This window comes from Pseudopipra pipra, chromosome 5 (genome assembly GCF_036250125.1).
Source record: "Pseudopipra pipra isolate bDixPip1 chromosome 5, bDixPip1.hap1, whole genome shotgun sequence".
NCBI lineage: Eukaryota > Metazoa > Chordata > Aves > Passeriformes > Pipridae > Pseudopipra > Pseudopipra pipra.
Genome location: NC_087553.1, coordinates 70,220,481 through 70,239,797, shown reverse-complemented (window position 1 = coordinate 70,239,797; position 19,317 = coordinate 70,220,481). Strand labels below are relative to the sequence as shown.

Here is a 19,317-nt window from a genome sequence, read left to right as displayed (position 1 = left end):
AACACCTTAAAAACAATTAAGCTGATGGGAGTTTGGGGATGACTGTCTCTTCAGAGAGGCTGGAAAGCATTTCTCTCATAATGAAGTATGTCGTAATAGTGATTTTCTGCTAGGTGAATAGGCACAAAACACATCTTTGTTCACAAGGCTTTGTATTGCGGCAGTTGTCATGAGCAAAACCTGAAAGTACTTGAAAATCCATTAAAATCACCATCAGTATTAAAAAAATACCATCTCTTGAAAGTTTGTCTCTGCAGACTGTAGAAGCGAAAAGTCGATAAGTATGAGACACATTTATGCAATTTAAGATTAATGATTAACTGTTAAAGTGCAGGCTTTGTACAATGAGCAAGGAAACAAAACCCTTCAATCTCTGCAGCTACTGGATGAAGCTGACTTCTAAGTTACTGTGTGTGATAAGATGTGCTGAATCCCAGCCCAGTTGGCCATTGACCCGCCCTGAATCAGCGACTACTGTCTCCAGGGTGTTTTGGTTACAGTTCTCTCTTTCCCAAAGCGTAATTGTCAGATGGATTTATATCTGTTTGTGACTGGTTTTCCTCTGGTTCTGTACAAGTACTGGTGCACGATTTGAGGCATTTCTTAGACTTAAAATTTCTTGTCTCCCAAATGATGTATTTCACAAAGAGAGAATGGACTGGCTTTGAAGATTCATAATAATACTTGGATTTACTTATACCAGTTCTAGAATTAAGACCTTTAATTATTTTTTTATTCAGCAGAATTATCGAATTCAGCCAGATTTTTTTCATACATCCAGGCCATGAACAAGTGCTCAAGTTCCCAAGTTAAAACAGCAACTTGCCAACTTTAAAACATTTGGCTGGTCAGCAGGAAAGAAAAAGCTGCTTGTAAAGTGCTGGAATGCATTTTCAATTAGTCACTCCATTGCTTAAAAGTCGAGGCATTAGGGACTGGGAGGAGAGGCAGGGGGGTGGTAAGGCTGATGGAGAGGGACAGCATGAGACAGTCTGGAGAAGAGCTTTTATCAGCCCCCAACAGCAGCCCTGAAGTTGGAGGCCACTCTTTAATAGCTGAGCTTTTGTTTAACAACAGGCTCCCTCGGGAGAATGAGGTTTTCCTGGTAAAAGACCAAGATTTCTTTCAAATAACTTAATATTGCTTTGTATGAAAGAGCAATGGAAAATATGGCTTGGGAAGATGCTAGAAGGTTATTTATTTCTCTACTACTGCCTGATAACCAGGCTGCTGGGCACCCTGGCTAAAAGGTTGTGCTTTGGCGGACCTTCCTTGGCTCCTAAAATATTTTGAATGAGATAACACCCTTGAAAGAAGATGAAATAACGAACCCAAACCACTTACTATACTTGGTTTATTATCCTGCCCAGGACTATCAAGTTCTCAGTCCAATAGTTTTCTGGTAAAGAAATACCTGGAGGGGAAAAAAAAAAATCTCATGACATAAAGTCACCTTTCTAGTCCTCAGTAGCCATCATTCCTCATGCTTTTTTAAATGCTTTGTCCTGTACTTGACCTTCAAATGTTTGTAGCTAGCTGATCTGGAACTTTTTTGACTCCACAGCTGTCTAAACTAAGGATGATGACATTGCTTAGAGATCCTTTTGTGTATGTGTGTATACAGTAATGTTGTTTTCAAAAGTACATATATATATATTTACTTTAACATGACTCAAAAATCTTGGAAAGCTTGTACTTCTTTATCATATTAACTGAGAACTGATAAGCTCTCACTGGGGGGACATGTTATGGCACGAAAGACCCAAATTATACAATAGGCTGGATTTCAGCAGGTAGAGGAACTTTCAGGATACTTGCCTTCTGGCTAACTGTAATAAATTTGCTTAAGTAATATTTCACAGATGTGCTGGCGGTTTCTTGGCAAACAAGCTGAAGATCATAGGAAATTTCTTTACTTAAAGCATAAAAATAAAAGTTTTGTAGGCAAAGTCCTTAACCCCAACAGAAGAAAACATTTAGCTAAAAGCTGGGATGAAGTCCACTATCTAAGCACAAGAGTTAAAATAATTTTACAGAGGGTTTCTGTCTTTTTTCTGTTTTATTTGTTTTCTCCTACTATAGCTACACACTGTATGAAATGCGTGAGGCTGTTTTGGAAAATCCGTTGCCTGTCGCAAGTTTCTCTGTACTAAACTTGATCTCCTAGTTTTATTTTTAGAAAGCTTATAGTGGCTTTCTTCAGTCTTGTAGGAAAAGCTGGCAAAAGGCCAGCCAGGTCCAGTAAAATGGACACATGGCTTTCGCTCCAGACACGAAAAGTTTAAGATGAAAATAATTAAAATAACCATAATAATTGGAAATGGGAAAGGCGCAAGTATATTTGTTCCTACAGTATATTTTTCACAAGGATATGTTGGAAGAAATAATAGAGTGCTTTCTGTGGGAAGATAGTGAAAAATATGGGAAAGTATAAATGTAGTTGTTAGAGATAAAATTCTGGAAATAGATATAGTTTGTGGATTTTTTTTGATGAACAGATTAAGAGACACTGAGGATCTTGATGCACCGGAGCTCAGGGAGGTCTAGCAGTGATCTGAAAGGGAGGACAGGGCTGATATGTTTCTCTTGGCCTTGGTTTTTCCATATTTTTCCACTCCATCTTGAGTGTCTTGTCCTTGAGGTCTAGGGACAAGAACTTCTGACCTTAATGTAAAGGTCTCTTACCCTTGTAGCTCTCAGACTCCTGACCCACACAGAAATTGAAAAAACTTAGGTTCTCCAAGTGGGGTATAAAGACAAAACATCTGCCCCTTTCTTGCTTTGACCTCTAGCACTGTATAGATAGGATGTGAAAAGGACTCAAACTGAGCTCGCCAACAGGACAGGATAGGACAGGATATTTTGAAAGTTCTGTTCTTTGCAGGTTAAGCTTGAAGCCTTTCTTAATTTCAGCCTCCTCATCAATATGAAATATTCTATGAGAAGTTTACATGGGAAAATAGGTGACTCTAGCTCTAAAACCAACAAATGTGGCGGTGAGGTGGAGAGGAAAGAGAAAATGCACTGTGCTGTAACCACTGATGTCCTGCCCAGCCTCAAATGAGGGATTAACTTGTGTAAGGGTGGTTTACAAACTTTTGGGAGGAAACAGAGACACTGACCAATCTCTTTCTATTTGCTTTCCATCAGCTCAGCTCCACAAAGAAACAACTGAATTTAATTTTCCATTACAAGCATCTAACCCATCAGCTGTAGGTAAATAAACGTAGGGCCCAAAGTTTCCAGAGTTGGATACAACCCTATCTCTGCAGAAGTGCTTAGAGATGTGTGTGTATCAGGTGACAAACACCCTGTGCCACAGTGGTATTGGGAGGGAGGTGGAACATCTGCAACCTCCAGCTGTCCTCCACCCTCCTCCCCAAGATCTGCACCTGCAATCTCACCGACCTGCTGTCCCTGATGTGTTTATCCTTGTTACACCCCTTGGAGATAAAGCAAAACTGTTGGAAGCGTTGCCTAGGGGAGGATGTAAAATTCCAAGGTCTGAACTTGAGGCCTGACTTGATAAACTGATCGACTGATAGGGCCCCACATGCTGAGCCAGGAGCTTCACCTGGCTGTGGGGGGGAGACAGGCAGGAGATGACTCAGTGTTTCTCCTAAATGAGGGGTCAATGAAGCTCTGGCCTTTGAACAAAGAAAGCGTTTTGTATCCAGGTAGTTTAAAACTGGTTGTTTCTGTTTGACCACTATCTCGAGGCTGCTGTCTGGCAGACTAAATGGTCACGTTATCTTTTTTGGGCAGTGGGAAGCGTCAGTGTCACCTTCTGGCAAGGGCAAGACTGTGCTGCCTTTGTACAACCAGCAAAGGAGGGATTCAGGCTGCCCAAACCCAGCCTACAGCATACCAGGGAGCCCTAAAACAATTCAGACACAGCTCAAGTTTTAACTCACCGAAGGAGGAGGCAGTGGAAGACTTAAAATAGCCTTAAAAGTTTATTATGTCTTATAATACCCCTTATTATGTTTTCATGAGTGTGTCACTCACTGCCAAATCTCCCAAATCTCTATGTGACCATCATGTTACTGCTTCTTTGTAACTTACAAGGGCTGATCTTAATTTTTTTTTTTTTTTTTTTGAGAACTGGTGGCAGAGGGAAACTAGGAGCATATGCTTGTGATATAAATAGCAAAGTGGAAGTTTCTGCCATTTGGGGTAGTTTGGTTCTGACTGAACACTTCATGAGGTACAGTTTTGCTTTTTTCCCCAAAAAGAATTTTAATTTGGGAATTTCCAGGAATCCTAATGAATCTGCGGAGCTCAAGGAGAGGGTACACTCGCTCACAGGATGGATGGAAAACATTTAGAGGGGGAAAAATGCAAAAGAGAAGTCTTTAAATACAGGGAAATCAATGTCAAAAGTGTTACAGAAACACAAAAGAAACCAATCATCTAGATGTTCGTAAGTAAACACACACTAACAGCAGCTACACAACTTTTCACATCACCATAGTAATCTGGAGGATGCTTTACCATTTATATTTTAAGTAGCAACAAAAAAGAAATGCATTTAATGGAACTATATAGACACTTTTTCCCCTTTCAAACAGCCAAAGGGTTACATCTGGCTTTGAATTATTAGACCTTTTATTATTCCACCATAATACTAGTCTTGCTTTAAATCAGACTATTTTCAGGCACAGCTTCAGTGTATAAGTTCTTCAAATTCTAAGATATTTTAAAAATAAAGAAGGAGGAGAAAGATTCTTCTTTATACAAAAGGTTGTGAACTATTTTTAATGTGTCTATCTCTCTATATGGGGGTGAGGGATAGGGGGAGGAGGGAAGGGTGGGAGAGGAGTTGTACTAGAATGTCCCTCCTTTAAAAGTGTCAAGCTCCAACCTGCACAGAACAGGGAAAGGGAGACCCCCCCCCCCAACAACCTTCAGAAAATAATATAAAAGCAAACCTCAGAGGTGGAAGAAAATACCCAAAAGGAGAAGACTGCAGCTTGCAGTAATCTGTAAATGATTGCTGGCAAAGGCTGGAGGCTTCGAGCTTGAGCTGTGTTTGTTCCAAAAGAAAGCCAAGAAGGACGGTGTTAATAAAGAGAGATTTAACTGAGGGCTGTGCTTGGAATAAAGTGGACTACAAAAAGGTCAAATTTGATCAGTTGGAGCAGATTACAAGGGCTTTAAAAGGTAGTGGTGAAGAAATGAAACTGGGACTGTGAAGCAATATAGCACAAGATTGATTTTGGGGGTGGAGAGAAGCTGGGACAAGTGCTTATCAGCTTGAGAAGGAGGAAGAGCTGTGCCGGGTTTGTTGTCATTCCCACACTGAGTAGAGTACTTGCTGCTTTTGTGGTTAGCCTTTCCTGCCGTGGTTGTTCTGCCTTTTTTTTTTTTTTAACTTATATATATTTTATTGTTATTATTACTACAATGGTGTCTATAATCTCTGACTTGGATCCTCTGAAAAGCTGGAAAGTTTTAAGGTAGGCCCATGTTTTCTTCTGTTTGGTACAGGCATTTTGGGTTTAGACCTAAATTAACTGGAGCTTGAGTTATAATCGAAATGTGAGCCCTGGGCTTAAGTAAGAAAGGAGTTTCTAGTAATTAGAGACCTTTAAAGATACAGCAAAACCTTTGAGCAGATGTTTAGAGAGACTCGAGAGAGATTTTTTAAATATACTTCTCAGTCCTACAGTGCAGTGAGGTTTTTTTTATTATTATTATTATTTCTTTTTTAAGGAAAGATTGCTCCGTAAATTCAAGTTAATAGTAAAGGCTCACACCAGTTGCAACTGCAGCATTAACTCTCCGCTTCCCTCACTGTGCTCTGCATGGGAATGGGTGGGAAACACCAGAGGAGCGAAAAAAACAGCATGAAAGTTGATCGAGAAGTGGAAAATAGTCTTGGGGGAAGGAAGGGGGACTAAAGTCCTTGTTTCATGTTGTTGTTGAAACTTCCACACTTTGTTGTCTCTCCTAAGGCATGAGTTTGGCACTTAAAAGTTGCTACTTTTTTACCTTTTTATTTTTTTACCTTCAGCGCTGCTTTTTTTTTTTTTTTAATTTGCATAGTGAAAAATGGTAACTTGAACTGCTAAAAAGGATAAGGGGGGGGGAAATCCCCGTTAATGCCTGCTGCAGATATGAAAGATCCACAGTGTTAAATGTCCGTATTTAATCCTGCTGTAAATGCCCGGTGTTGCTTTATTGAGAATCCGGACATATAAAACTTTGCAGATGGTTCGCAGAAACTTCACTAAGACATTGGAAACATGTGGGACTGTAGATGGCAAAATTATAAAATTAGTTAAATTTAAAGTTTCATAGATTTCCCTCGGCTTTTATGTAAAGCATGAAGCTGCACCTAATAATCTTTTTTAAAATGAGTAAACTGCAGGGGTTGGGGGGGTATGAATTGTGATATTACTATGATATGTATGCAATAATAATATTTTAAAGTATACTTTAGCTTCTTGATACAACGTTTTAAAGATCTTACTGTGTTCTGAACTGAGAGGGAAAAACAACCCTTCAAAGTCAAAATATAAACTCTACTTACATGACTAAGGTTTTTTTTCCCCTCACTGAACTTTCTATTTTAGACGTCTAAAATTCTCTGACCATTTTCTGAGCTTCTGTGTAGGAATGTGGACTGGGATCCTCTCTCCTTGTCTGTGGTATGAGACTTGGCACAGCGGGCTTATTGCAAGTTTATTTTATTTTATTTTTCAAGTCATTTAGGGCTGTCGGCACGGAATGATGAGTTTCTATTTGACTTCCAAAAGTTCAGCGAGGACGTTGGCTCAAATGTAGCGCTCTGCAGGATGGTGGAGCGCGGGGCTGTGATTGGCATCCGGGCTGGGTGATCACCCCGCATCAGCCCAGAGCCGGGGTGACTTTTGTGAGTCACCACCAACGAATGTCAGTGAAGTGTTTTTGCAGAGCTCCATATGTGTTGTTTTACGGCGTGTGTGCTCCAGAAAAGCTATTCTAGGAATTGTTTTAAGTTTATCTAGCTCTATGAGACTATTTCTGATTGCTCTGCTAGACAAGTCAGGTGATGCCAAGTTTGTGCTGAGTTCAGGGGTGACACAGAGGACTTGAAAGTCATGAAGATTTAAGGAGGAGACAACGTTGCCCTCTCTAAGAATCCTGTTTACTTAGAAAAATTATGTGTTTACATGATTGTAGAAGAAATATCTCCCTGGCACTTTTCCCCTACAACATGCCTGAAGTTTCCCAACTTCGTGTGTGAATCTGGAGATTGCAACTGTATGGAGACAAAGTCAGTCAAAGATGTGATTATATCTGGATATTTCTGTGTGTGATCACAGCAGCAGCTCTGCCTAGATGTGACAATGTGCAGCTCAACTACAGGATGCAGACAGTTAAGAGGTGGGAAAAGGCAATATGTAATACAAGTAGAATGATCACTGACAGAAAAAAAAAAAAAGAGCTAGAAGTCAACATGCAGCTCAGATGGCTTGTGACTTATTACACTGCAATGCCACTTTTACCTTTTCTTATATATTTTAGTTCTTTTTCTGCAGGCTAATTTTCAACATGTTTCATGCCTCTGAGGTTCCTGGTTTTAGTGTCTCCCCTCCATGAACCTAAGGAGCCTGTAGTTAATATTTATAAGAAATAGAGGAATGTTTCTATGTGTTTCTTTTAGGTGCACAAAACAATTCTTTCAGACTCAAATGAGTTGCTGTAGCAAATGCCACGATCAGCCAGAGAGTACAGCAGCAAATTCTCAATTTTGTTTTCCTTCTGCACCCCCTGTAATTTTTTCTGGGACTCGTTCAGTTTGAGACCTGCTTAGCTGGAAAAAGACTGAACGATGCAGATCCTGTGGAGGCAGCAGGTGGGAATACTTACACTGGGACTTAGTAACTCCCAGGAGGAAAGAGCAGCTATGGGCTGCCTTAGTGTTGGTTACCCCCATCTCAGCTGAGCTCTGGCTCCTCTGCCCTGCTCCCCAAATCCACTAGAAGCTCATCCTCTGACCTCTGAATGAAGGTAATAATGAAGATAAAGGTGCAACATAACAACAGGCAAGGCTGGGGTTGGCGGTGAAGCCTAAAAGGAGGGAGAGAGGTGGTGTTGGAGGATGGCAGGGATTTTGTTGGACTTCACCCAGCTGAGCTGGGAGAGCTAGCAGAGGTATTTAAACCAATAAATGGCAATATGATGTGTGTATATATAGTATTACATCAGGCCTCCCTCTTTTGTTGGGTCTGTCTGAGGTAGGACAGAGAGAGCTGCAATAATTTCTGGCAAGTCTCAACACCCTCTGGGTTCATGTTACAGTAAGAGGGGGGAACACAAGTGCTCCAACACATTTTAATGTGCATTTCTGGATTTCTTGATAGCGACCTGAATATTAAAGTTACTGGAAAGAGAGCCCATGGATTTTTTTTTTTCCTCCTGTTTTCTCTTTTGGGATAAGCTCCCAGCATAAAATCCATGCTGTGACATTAACATACCAGTGCCTGATCTCCCTTATAGATGCCTTCTCACTTTTCATAGTGTGATTACAATAAGTACCATGTCTTCTTGTATTCCTTGGAGCCAGGAGAGATTGGCAAAACTTCAGACCTTTTTAAAATCCTTCAGAGCCTTACCAGCAAATGGTGTGTGCTCATCCAGCCCTCCCCAGACACAGAAATCCCCTTTACCCATCCCCAAAATGAGATGGGAGTTAAGCCCCCTCAGTGCACAAGAGAGACCAAGATCAGCTGCTGTGACTTCAGAAAAGTCTCTAATCCCTGTTCAGAACTTCCTCTATGCTTCCAGGGTGTGGTTTTGTTCCTCTTATGTGACAGGGACAACTGTTTCTGAAGAGACCTGTGCTCTGGGCCCCTACAACAGCAAAAGCAGAGCAGTAGCCTGTCAAGGGGAGACACAAAAAGGAAGAGGAAAAAAAAAGTAATCCCTCAAGGCATGTCTCCTCTGTTGCTTTTCTCCCTTAATTTTTCTCCAGCAAGGCTAAATTCAGTGCTATAAACCACGAGTTACCTGTACACGTGAAGACCTTGTACCCCTTTGCATTCCTGTCTGAAGAAATATGTGACCTTTCTATGGCATATTACTAGGGGAAAAAAAATTTAAAGTTGATTTTAACTTGACTTCACAACCTCAAGGTGAAATCCAAGCACAGAGTAGGAGTTTTCACTCAGATGAGTGGTCAGGTTACAGTCTGGGAAGCAGCAAATCTTGCTCTGCTGCTCTGCATGCAGATCATCCTAATTTCACAAGTCCTATTCAACTGGCCCATCCAACTTGGCTGATGGAGCTGGGAACATCTTGTTTGCAACACGTCATGTGTCAGGCGGATGTACCAATTCAAATGTTCTCTCCAAAATGTCTTTTTCCACCACAAACACCATCCAAACAGCCTGTTAATGGCTTGGCTTTTCAGGAAAAAAGTGGTTTTTTCGTGCTTGGCAAGTCAGTCCAGGCCAGGAAGAGCAATTTCAGCCTTGTTGATGTTTGTATTATGAGCTATTTTGGGCAAATAGTCCCATCCCCACACCCCGTTCCTGTGATTGCCTGTGAATTGAGGTGCTAAATAGCTTCAAAGTGTTCAAATTGGGGAAGGGGGAGGAAAGTAGACATAACAGCTCCAATTTGGTTGTGGGCAAAGAAAAAAAAATCGAGATTATTATAGTGATACCAACCTTGTTTCTGTTTTGGCTTTTGCTTTTTCATCTTAGCAAAGCATGAGAGAAGCCATCCTGTGTTGTATTCAGTATCTGAACATATCAGTTAATGCACGGACCCCCAGCACAAAACTGCTCAGAGAAAGGAGCAAAAAAAAAAGAAAACATTTCACGAGTGCTTTACTCTGAGGACCTGGACAATGTTCTCTCCATCCAGTACTCAAAAAACAAAAGAAAACAAACCCTGAAAGTTTGGCCCAGGGACATAATTCTGGACTCCATCGCCACCATGAAATACAGATAATGGAATTTCGGATGTCAGTGGAGAATACAAATTCCCTCATAATTGCCACAATATGCTCACTTAAAAAAAAAAAAAAAGGCATGAAAAGAGGGTGTGTGTATCTTGTAATAACTAAAAACACATTTGAGAAATGGTTGTCCAGTTTACCACTCTACAAATACAGATGGTGTCAGAGGTGGCATTGAAGGGGGTGTTAGTGAGGGTCACACACGTCCCAGGTCGTGACACAGATGAGAATCACCAGGGCATAGTGGCTGTTGCCAAGTTCTGATAGGATAAATACGAGCAGCAAAACATAGTGTGGATTCCTCTCCTTTCGGTTTGAATGTGTAACTCTACAGTCACTCATGTGAATCATACTGGGATGAAAAATTAGGGCCAGCTATTTTGAAGCATGAATTTTTAATCTTTTTTTCATGTTTTGTATCTGTGCTTCTTCTGCACTTTGTAGAGGACAATATGGGCAGTTTTTCTTGTTTGTTTTTTTTTTTTTTTTAACGCCATTAAAAAGGCAGGATATATGGGGTGATTGAAAAAGTAAAGATAACAGAAAATAACAGATTAGGATGTAATACACTCCTGCATTTATTGTTGATGGCTGAGAAAGTCATCTAGTACTCCTCTAAGCCTGTGCAGATTTATTCTTGTACCTTTCTTTTCCTCTGATTAAAATTCACTATCACTCTTTTCAATAAGAGGTTATTCTCCACCATTTTGCTAAAAACAATCCACTTTTCATACCAAGCCTGTGTACAAGCTTATTACAACTCGTTCATTTGGACATGAGTTGTTAAATCTTCCAGGTGCTTTATGGGGGATTTAACCATCCAATTCAAATGAATGATCTCTCACAAAGAGGTTTACTTACTGTTGCTGCTCTGTTTCTTTGCCTAATTATTTAAATTGCCCTAACTCCTAAAACATAATATAAAATTACTGCTCCAGTAACACAGCTGTCTAGCCAGAGTCTATGCCAGTAAGATAGTAGGAGTAGTAACACTCTGCCAGCCACCGGTAATCTGCAGTTCAGGGACTTCCCATGCCAGCAGCAATGGTTTTTCCCTGATGGTTGCTTCCTCCATGGATTTATCTGATGGACTTTGCAGTTTTAACTTTGAATCCAGAACATCTTGCAGCAAATAAATTCTGTGGTTTGCTACACTGGTTGCATATGCTAGCAAAGCAATGCACTGGAAGAGCTCTTTTGCGTGTCAATTTGTGTTCCATCCATGTTTTGGGACATGTGGAAGCTGTTTGGAGAGGTTTCCCTGCTAAGGCCTTCAGGCATTGACTTTAGGTTCCTTCCTCTTGAGAGGAGGTGGAGGTTGTATCATTTCTTCATCTTTTATACCCCATAATTTCTTTTCTGACTGGTGATTACTGACATCCAGTTACACGGATGCACATGTTTCAGGATGTAGGTAAAAGCAGGATCATACTTTCCTGCACACATTATTTAATGATGCTGACTTTCTTCTACCATTTCATCATCTTCATCTCTTAAATCAGTGACAGTCCTAATGCACTCCTGCAGATCTTGGCAGCTCTTTCATAAGTAACCCATTGCAAATTTTAAGCTCTGTCTACCTCTGCACTCAGTGGAACTGAAATTAGGACGAAATTGCCTTTACACAGGGAAGGTAACCGGGCAGTGGCAGCCTTACATTGTGCCTTGAGAGATAAGGTTATAATTTCACGCTTTTCCCAGGCTTCCTGTGTCAGTTTGGACGAGTTACTTAATCTCTGTGTGCCTCAGTTCCCACTGGTAAAATGGACCTGTTAATACCTGTCTTATCTACTTTGGCTGTAAACTTTTCACGGCTATAGAGATGTATGGATCAGTCCTATAGAGCCACAGCAGTCGGGGCTCAGCCTTGGGCTGGGCTTTTCACCACCTGCCCTCATAATAATAATTTATTTAACTAAAACTAGAATTTAATTCTTTTGAGGACAAATAATTCCTTACTCATTTACTTCATTATTTCCGTCTTTGCAAGAAGGCACCAAGGACAAGCCACACAAATTCCTTGCACTCACCAGCTTTTTTTCCAAGAAGTTGTTAGGCTTTGTTTTTTTCAAGGTTCACTAAAGATCTCTTGCACCCCTGCTAGTCTCAAGATGCTGTACCAAGGAGGGAGCAAAGGAAGGTGAAAGCAGAGAGATTTGCAGTCTTTGTTGCTAAGATTTTCCTTTGCCTGACCTGTGCCAGAGATGAATTTCTTACCTCTTAGGAAAATGCTCTAACTGTTCCCTATGGGTGTTGTCTGGTGTGTATCACTGTCTCCCAACGAATCTGTTCAGACTTCAGGAGCTCTAATACCCCTGAAAATGCTCAGTGGAACTAAAAAAACCCTTATCATAACCTAAATGTTACCATGCAGCATTTTTTATATGAGCAGCTAAACAAGCTTCTACTGATTATACTCTAATTTTCCTTAATTAAAAAAAAAAAAACTTCAAACTTAATTTCATATTAATTGCATTTTTATATAATTTCTCAGATTTTTTTTCTTTGATTGTATGTGTTTCTCCCTGTTTCATTGCAAGTGTAAGAAATTCCTCATTTTTTTCCTCATATGGGTAAGTCCTTGCATTCATTGGAAACAGAGGGATGTCCTGATCACTGATTTTAGGACACCTGTTCTTGAGTTGGTCCCCAGCTGGTGTTAGTGAACGACTTTGTTACTGAACACCTGTTGATCTGCAGACACTGGCTTTTTTGTTGCAGTTCATTTGTTTTTATGCAACTGAGTTTTGAAAGTGAAGACCTTCTAAAGGTAGAAATATTGGGGGGGTCCAGTGATTATCACAATTGTACTGTCTCCCTCTTTTCTGGAATGGATGGATTTCAGATTGGAAAAATCTGTCGTGTAACTTGTCCCAGAATTTTTTTTTCTTTTCCAGATGTCAAGTTAAATTGGCTGTAGCCAGTTATCTTCCAGAAATGCTGTGTAAAGATAATTTTTATCTGTTAAAAAACTAATTTACTTTTTCAGGTAATTTTGCGATAGTCTTCTATAGTAGAACACTGATTCTCAGCTTAACACATCTGAACAGCAGACTACATTTCTGTATTAAATTAATAGATGAATAGAACTTAGTTGGGGTTAAAAATCTTGGTACGACTTTTGAGTGATTTGATTAAGCATATTCCATTCAAGGATTTGTAAGATACCATGGAAAGTTTTAAAGAGGAAGGAGGTTAGGGTTTTTTTGTTTGGTGGGGGGTTTTTTTGTGGTTTTTTTTTTTTAGTTTTAAATCTTGGTTTCCAGATCCCAAAGAAAACAGTAATGTTATAGGAAGGACTTAGGTGAGTCTTTGAAGCAGTGGACATTTCAGTTCTGAAAAATATGTGGACTTAATAATCTTTCTCCTCAAATAGGTTATAAATCCACAATGTAATTAATCTTCGTGTGTCAACTGAGCACTATTCTTCCTATTACTCTAATCCTGAACTGGGAGGCACTGGCAGATCTCAAGCTGAGACTACCTCATTTTGCAAATAGTAACTAAAATCACCTTCAAGCATTTGTGGGATGAATTTAACTTCTCAGTCTCTTAGCCTGTAATTAATCTTTGTTTTAAGCAAGCAAGGGGTTACTGCTTATTAATCAGAGATGGTTTCTAGTCTCTGTGAGGCTTGCGTGGCTTTCCATACAACGTCCTTCAAGAAGTACTGGGTCCGTGATCCGTGTTATGTGTTTGAACGTTAATTTTTATGTGCCCTGTCGTTAGAGGGGCTGGGAATGTTTGCTAACTTGGTACTTCAGCTGGACATCCTTTCTGCTCTGGTGTGGTATTGGGGTAGATCTTCAGCCCCACCCGTAGCTGGCACTGCTGAGGCTGCTTGGTGTCCCTTGTAGCCCTCAGACTTCCCCCTTGTTGGAAAAACTGACCTTGCCCAGAGTTGCAAAATGTTGTTGACCAGGGTCAAGTTTCGGCTGGAGATGCCAAAATCAAGGATTTATGTAGTCTGGGAAGAGTTATGTGCTTGGAAGGGGGAGGTAGATATTAAAGGTCTCAAATGAGGTGATGGGGAGAAAAGTGTTTGAATACTGATGTAAACTTTCATTGACTCCAAGAGGAATTAATTGGCAGGGACTTTTATGTGACTTTTGGGATTAGATTTCTAGCTGACTCAAACTGACAAAGCTCCATTGAGAAAGACCTACTGATTTAGAGTAACTGGGAGTTGGAACCCATGTGCTTTGCAGAAGACTTGACATCTTCCTTTTTATACATAAAGTTTCTGGATCTAATAGAAGAAAAAATGTCTTGGTCAAAGTGCTTACTGTATTAATTAATTCCAGCCTGTTGATGCCCAGTTTTACTCTGTCTGAAGTCTGGACTCTAAAAAGCTCTTGGGAATAAAGTTACATTAAGTTTTAATTTTCTAGTTACTTTTTCCTGTGTTAAGGAGAAACAGATGACCCAGCTCTTTGCTCTTTAGTTAGCAATGAAGTAGATACAAAAATTTACCATAATCTATTAACAAACTTAAACCTAAGACAAGCTGAGTAAACTAACTACATAAGTTGCATATGAACTTTTAATCATTGGGAAGTGGTGACAGGAGAAGCCACATTTTCCGTATTGCAAAGTAACTTTTTTTTTTGTTACCTTTTTGAGCTGAAAGTTTTCTGATTTTTTTAAAGGTGGGTGTGGGGGCTTTTAAGTGTTTTTTCTTTTTCTTCATTCCTGCAAAAGCTCTTCTGTTTACCATGAGATTCATTAAAATCTGTAATTAATGAGAGCTTACACTGTGCATGCAGGTATTACAAGCACAACTGCAGGTGCCTCAAAATTGGCTAGATTGTTATTTTATGTGGACTTGGTCTTCTCTTACATCTTTGCTCTCATTCTTCTCATAAGAATTTAAAAGCAGTCTCAGTTCTCCACGCCCAAGAGAAAAAGCAAGTTAGCCTCTTATTAAGAGGTCCTCTAACTTAGAAGTACCTTCTCTAGCAATAGTTTCTATAGTAAACCACAATCTGAGTTTTTCTATCTGTATGAGTCTGGGATGCAGATATTCTGCTTTACATGCTTTCTTCTCCATCTTATCTGTATATACTGTTCAACCAGGCACAGCAGAGTGTCCAACAACAAAAACAGGCAATTATTCTTGCCATGATAATAGAGCACAAAAAAAATTTCATCTGCAAAGAAAATTTCTTTTGTTCACGTTTGTGTGGTTGAGTAAAAGTAACAAGAAGAATGAGCATGGATGAATCTGCAGGTCCAGTTCCAGGAGGCACAACTCTATCCTATTCACATGCACATGAGAAATTACCTTTGTCAGAATTATTTTTGCCACAGTTACAGATGTTTACTGGACATGCATCATAGCAAGAAAGGTCCTAGGAGAAGATTTCAGTTAATTTCCAGAGGGAGAAAAAAAAAAAACAAAACAAAAAAACAGAACAAAACCAAATAAACAAAAAACCACACACACAAAAAAAAAAGGCAAAAAACCCTCTAAAACATCATAGCCACTGTTTAAGAAAAACACCTTGAAACAAAATATCCTGTAATGTACAGAAACGTAGCTTGAGTGTACTGTGTACCTGTGTCAGTCTGACTGTACTAGTTGTTGCCTTGTTTTCCTGCTAAAGTCTCAGCAAGTTATTGTAAAGTTCATTGTACATCCTGTATTGGCACTTCACACTGTGGATTAAATTTAAGCAGATAATATGAAAATACAGTCTATAACAACAGGGGGGAAACAAGTTCTGTTGATGCAGATGAGCCATGTATACAGTGAGCTTGTGATTTGGGCATGAAACAACGTCAGGCTCCAGGTTGCAACATCACAAAACGTGACAATCTGGAGGAAAGAACAAGTTCTGCATTTATTTTTTTTACTTTTCCCCTATTTGTTCTTATAATACACACCAGCAGCCAGACCACACAGGAAGTTTGCACAAATCTACATGGTGAAAGTGGGATGGGAAAGCAGAACTAGCTCTGCAGCAGAGGGTTGGGCATGTTTTATTTCTTCAGCAGCTGGAAACTTAGTGTGGCACTGCAGACTAAAATCAGCTTTGCAGGGAGGGAGCTGTATAATCAGTATGTATGACAGTTCCTTAAGATGTGATGGTCTGGAACCGGGCAGTTACCTATATATGGTATCTTTGTGTCGTCTCGGCAGGAGCAGCCAATTCTGAATTCCTTCAGGAAGATGATAAAAACTCTGCTTGAACAGAGGGGTTCCAGCAATAGTTAGCTAAACGTTTCAGACCTAGAAGGGCTTCCTTATGAGGAGTATTTAATTACAGAAGCAAAGAGTTGTACAGAGTAGCTAGCACTTCTCAGAAACTCTGACTTAGGCTTTTGTTGTTTGAATGTTTTCATAACACAAAAGAGAAAAAAAAAATCTTCTGAAATGTTTAAAACCAATAACCCACATGGCAACTAGCTCACAGGATACTGTGCCAGTAGAAACCATGGAGGCCAAATGCTTAGAACTGGGAAAAAAACAATATATTTTTATGGGTGATGAGAACATCTACAATCAGATGGGATTAAATTGAATGAGAAGGATGTAAGTCCTCACATTTTGGCCAACTACTGTCTGAGATCGAGGAGAATCTTTCCTTATTTGGCAACATATCTCTATCCACGGAGGCTTTTTGTACCTCCTAAGGATGGAAGGTCACATAAAAATAAACTCCTGTCTGATCTAAAGAGACAATTACCGTGTTATACAAGAGTATTAAAATCCTACTCGTTGAATTTTCTTTCCTAATACTGGATTCTAACAACATTTTCTTTATTGATGCAATGCATGAGAAAAAAACCACATCTTTCAAGCCTTTTGTTACTAAAGAATATACTTTTATTTGCTGTATTGTATACAGTACCTTAACAACTTTCTGGACCAATGAGTTCCGTGGGGTAATTTTACATTGCATTAAAATAATTATCCATCACCATTTGAACTTAGTGTACTCTCAGATAGGTAAATTGTATACTTTAGCAAGTCAGCATGCATTCTGACATTGTTATGAGAAAGAATTGCATGAGGAAAATGTACACTTCCCTCCCTCCCCCTTCCCATGATAAAAATCTCCATACACAATAGCTGTACTGCCACATGTCATGGGGACATTGTGTGAATTACAGAGCTACAAATTTGTCAGCCCAACCAAATGTCTGAAGGAATAATGTCATGTTAGTTATATTTCAGCTGTAAGCCTGGCCTGTTTTAACCTTGATTTGTGTGGCAGCTAGCCATACCAACAGCTTGTGCTTGGCTGATTATAAACAACTCTATTTTAATGTAACAAGATTCTCATTTAATTCCTGGGAGCTTGATGTGGTGGTGATCAAAGATAAATGCAGACATCTCTCTGAGGTAAAGGATTAGATTAGACTGACCAGAAAAGACAGAGTCCTGAAGATTTCAAGATCATAAAATCTTTTGTAGGTTGTAATTCAAACTTTCTGAAGTTGGATAGTGCATCTGAAAATATATGGATGGAGAACTGTATTATGTCCATAGAGAGTCTTCATACAATTTGGAACACTTTTGGTTTTCATTTAATTTTGGTTTTGTGTGGAAGAACCTGTATGTTCAACCAAGATTTATTCATTTGGTATTGCAAGTTATTTTTCCTCTACGTTATCTTTACACATTAAGGCTGAAAAATTTACTCTGGAAGACCTGAAATCCTTGAAATCTGTTTTATCTCTTCAGAGATAGTGTGTGTGTATTGGTCAGATCCTCTTGTGCTGAATCAGATGAAGATTCATATTTGGGGATAGGGGCAGTTCCTGCTTTGGGCTTTTTTGCTGTTTCTTGTGGTTTCAGTGTTAAAGTTCTTTTATATTTGTGGGGGGGTTTTTTAATTAATTTATTAATATTATTTTGTTTCTTTTTTGTTATTTTATTTGATTTGGGGTAGGTTTTATTTTGGGATTTGTGGATGTGTGTGATTTTTGGTTTAGGTTTTTTTTTTTGGAGGAGTGGAAGATGAGGTATTGATGTTATAGAGGATTAAGTGTCCTTGTTGAAGCAATGTACTTGAAAGGTTCTCTGTCTTTACCTGACTGCCTGTTGTCAGGAGGCTTAAGACAATTTAATACTTTTGAGATTACCACCTTCTTGCCAAGCATCTCAGAAGGTAAGCAAGAGGTTCAAAAAAGGTAGGAGGGATTAAGCTAACATTTGTATTTGCCTATACTTACACATCTTATTTCTAAAGGGGGTGGGAAGGGACTACAATGTTCGCTTTATTTTGAAATCAGCAATAGTCAACTTAAGTCCATAAATGTCAAATTTGAGGGGTCGAATCAAAATCTGAGTTGAACCTTTGAGTGGTTCTTAAGCTCGTGGTGAATTGAATCAAATTACAGGAATGATCCTGAACTCGATTACCTCTTTAAACTCCTGCTGCTTTGCAGTTTTACTTTCCTTCTTTGCAAATAGCTGAATTTGAACTCTCCCTCTTTCTGTCCAGGAGAAAAAGAACAACACTTGTCTTCAAACAGAATCAAAACTTTACACAAACATGGCAGGTAAAGTTGCAAAAAAATTTGGGATTTACTATTTCTTTTCTTCCCTTCAAGTTTTCAGTTAATGATTATTATTTTGTTTTTTTTGAGAGACCACCAATAAAAATCGTGAACTTTAATTTTCTGTGCAGTGTTGTCAGTGACAGGAGGGGGTGGGAAGCAGCAGTAATAGCCTAACATTATTATGAGTCTGATATTTGAATCACAGGTCAATATGATGTTGCCCATCATCCTAGTGTTGGGAAATCTTCAGGAGTACAGATAATGAATCCAGTGCTGTCAGTTTTTATCGTTTCAAATTTCATTGGCTCTAAGAAAAATGATTATGTGAATGGGGATTTCTGGTCTTCACACACAGATGCTCATATGTAGACAAAGATTTTTAAGATCAATAACCTTTTGTTCATTCAGAAGGTAAAAATGCAAAAATTTGCTAATTTTTTTTTAATACATATAAAATCATATCATGAGGTTTTCTTTACATCCACTCTAAGATTATTGTACAATCTTAGGACTTGTTTTTAAAATCTTCGATTCTTTTGTGGTCGCCAGTCAATGAATTTTTGAAACAGGAACCGCACAAGGATTTCTGACTTCTCAATGCTACAGAAATTACTCTTCCAAAATCCACATCAACTTCAGACCAAGTTTTCACTTCTGCTTCAGCTGTCATGTTTCCCTCTCACTCTGGACTACATGTGATATAAATGTTTCCTGATTCCAAATGGGAGGTATCAGTCCTGTTTCTGGGCCAAGTTTTCGTTGTCCTTTCAAATGTGTACTATAGAAACCAAGTAAAACTCTCATCTAACACCCATAGAAGACATCAGCTTGCAAAGGTTTCTGACAGTGTGCTT

The 19,317-nt window shown here is 39.2% G+C and overlaps 1 protein-coding gene and 1 long non-coding RNA gene across 4 annotated transcripts in view; both read left to right on the top strand.

Annotated features, from left to right (window-relative positions):
- Positions 1-19,317, top strand: part of LOC135415034 (uncharacterized) — a 621,260-nt gene that overhangs the window by 60,065 nt on the left and 541,878 nt on the right. The gene's annotated exons all lie outside the window — the stretch shown is intronic.
- CELF2 (CUGBP Elav-like family member 2) overlaps positions 1-19,317 on the top strand; it is a 558,920-nt gene that overhangs the window by 172,268 nt on the left and 367,335 nt on the right. Inside the window, exon 1 of one of the 3 annotated variants that reach the window (XM_064656521.1) lies at positions 5,266-5,459. The exons of 1 other annotated variant lie outside the window; for it this stretch is intronic. In XM_064656521.1, coding sequence (XP_064512591.1) covers positions 5,407-5,459 — 53 coding nt within the window. In that variant the 5' untranslated portion in view covers positions 5,266-5,406. Of the gene's footprint in view, positions 1-5,265; positions 5,460-19,317 lie in introns of those variants that run through there. One more of the 3 variants, XM_064656523.1, reaches the window with a different exon arrangement.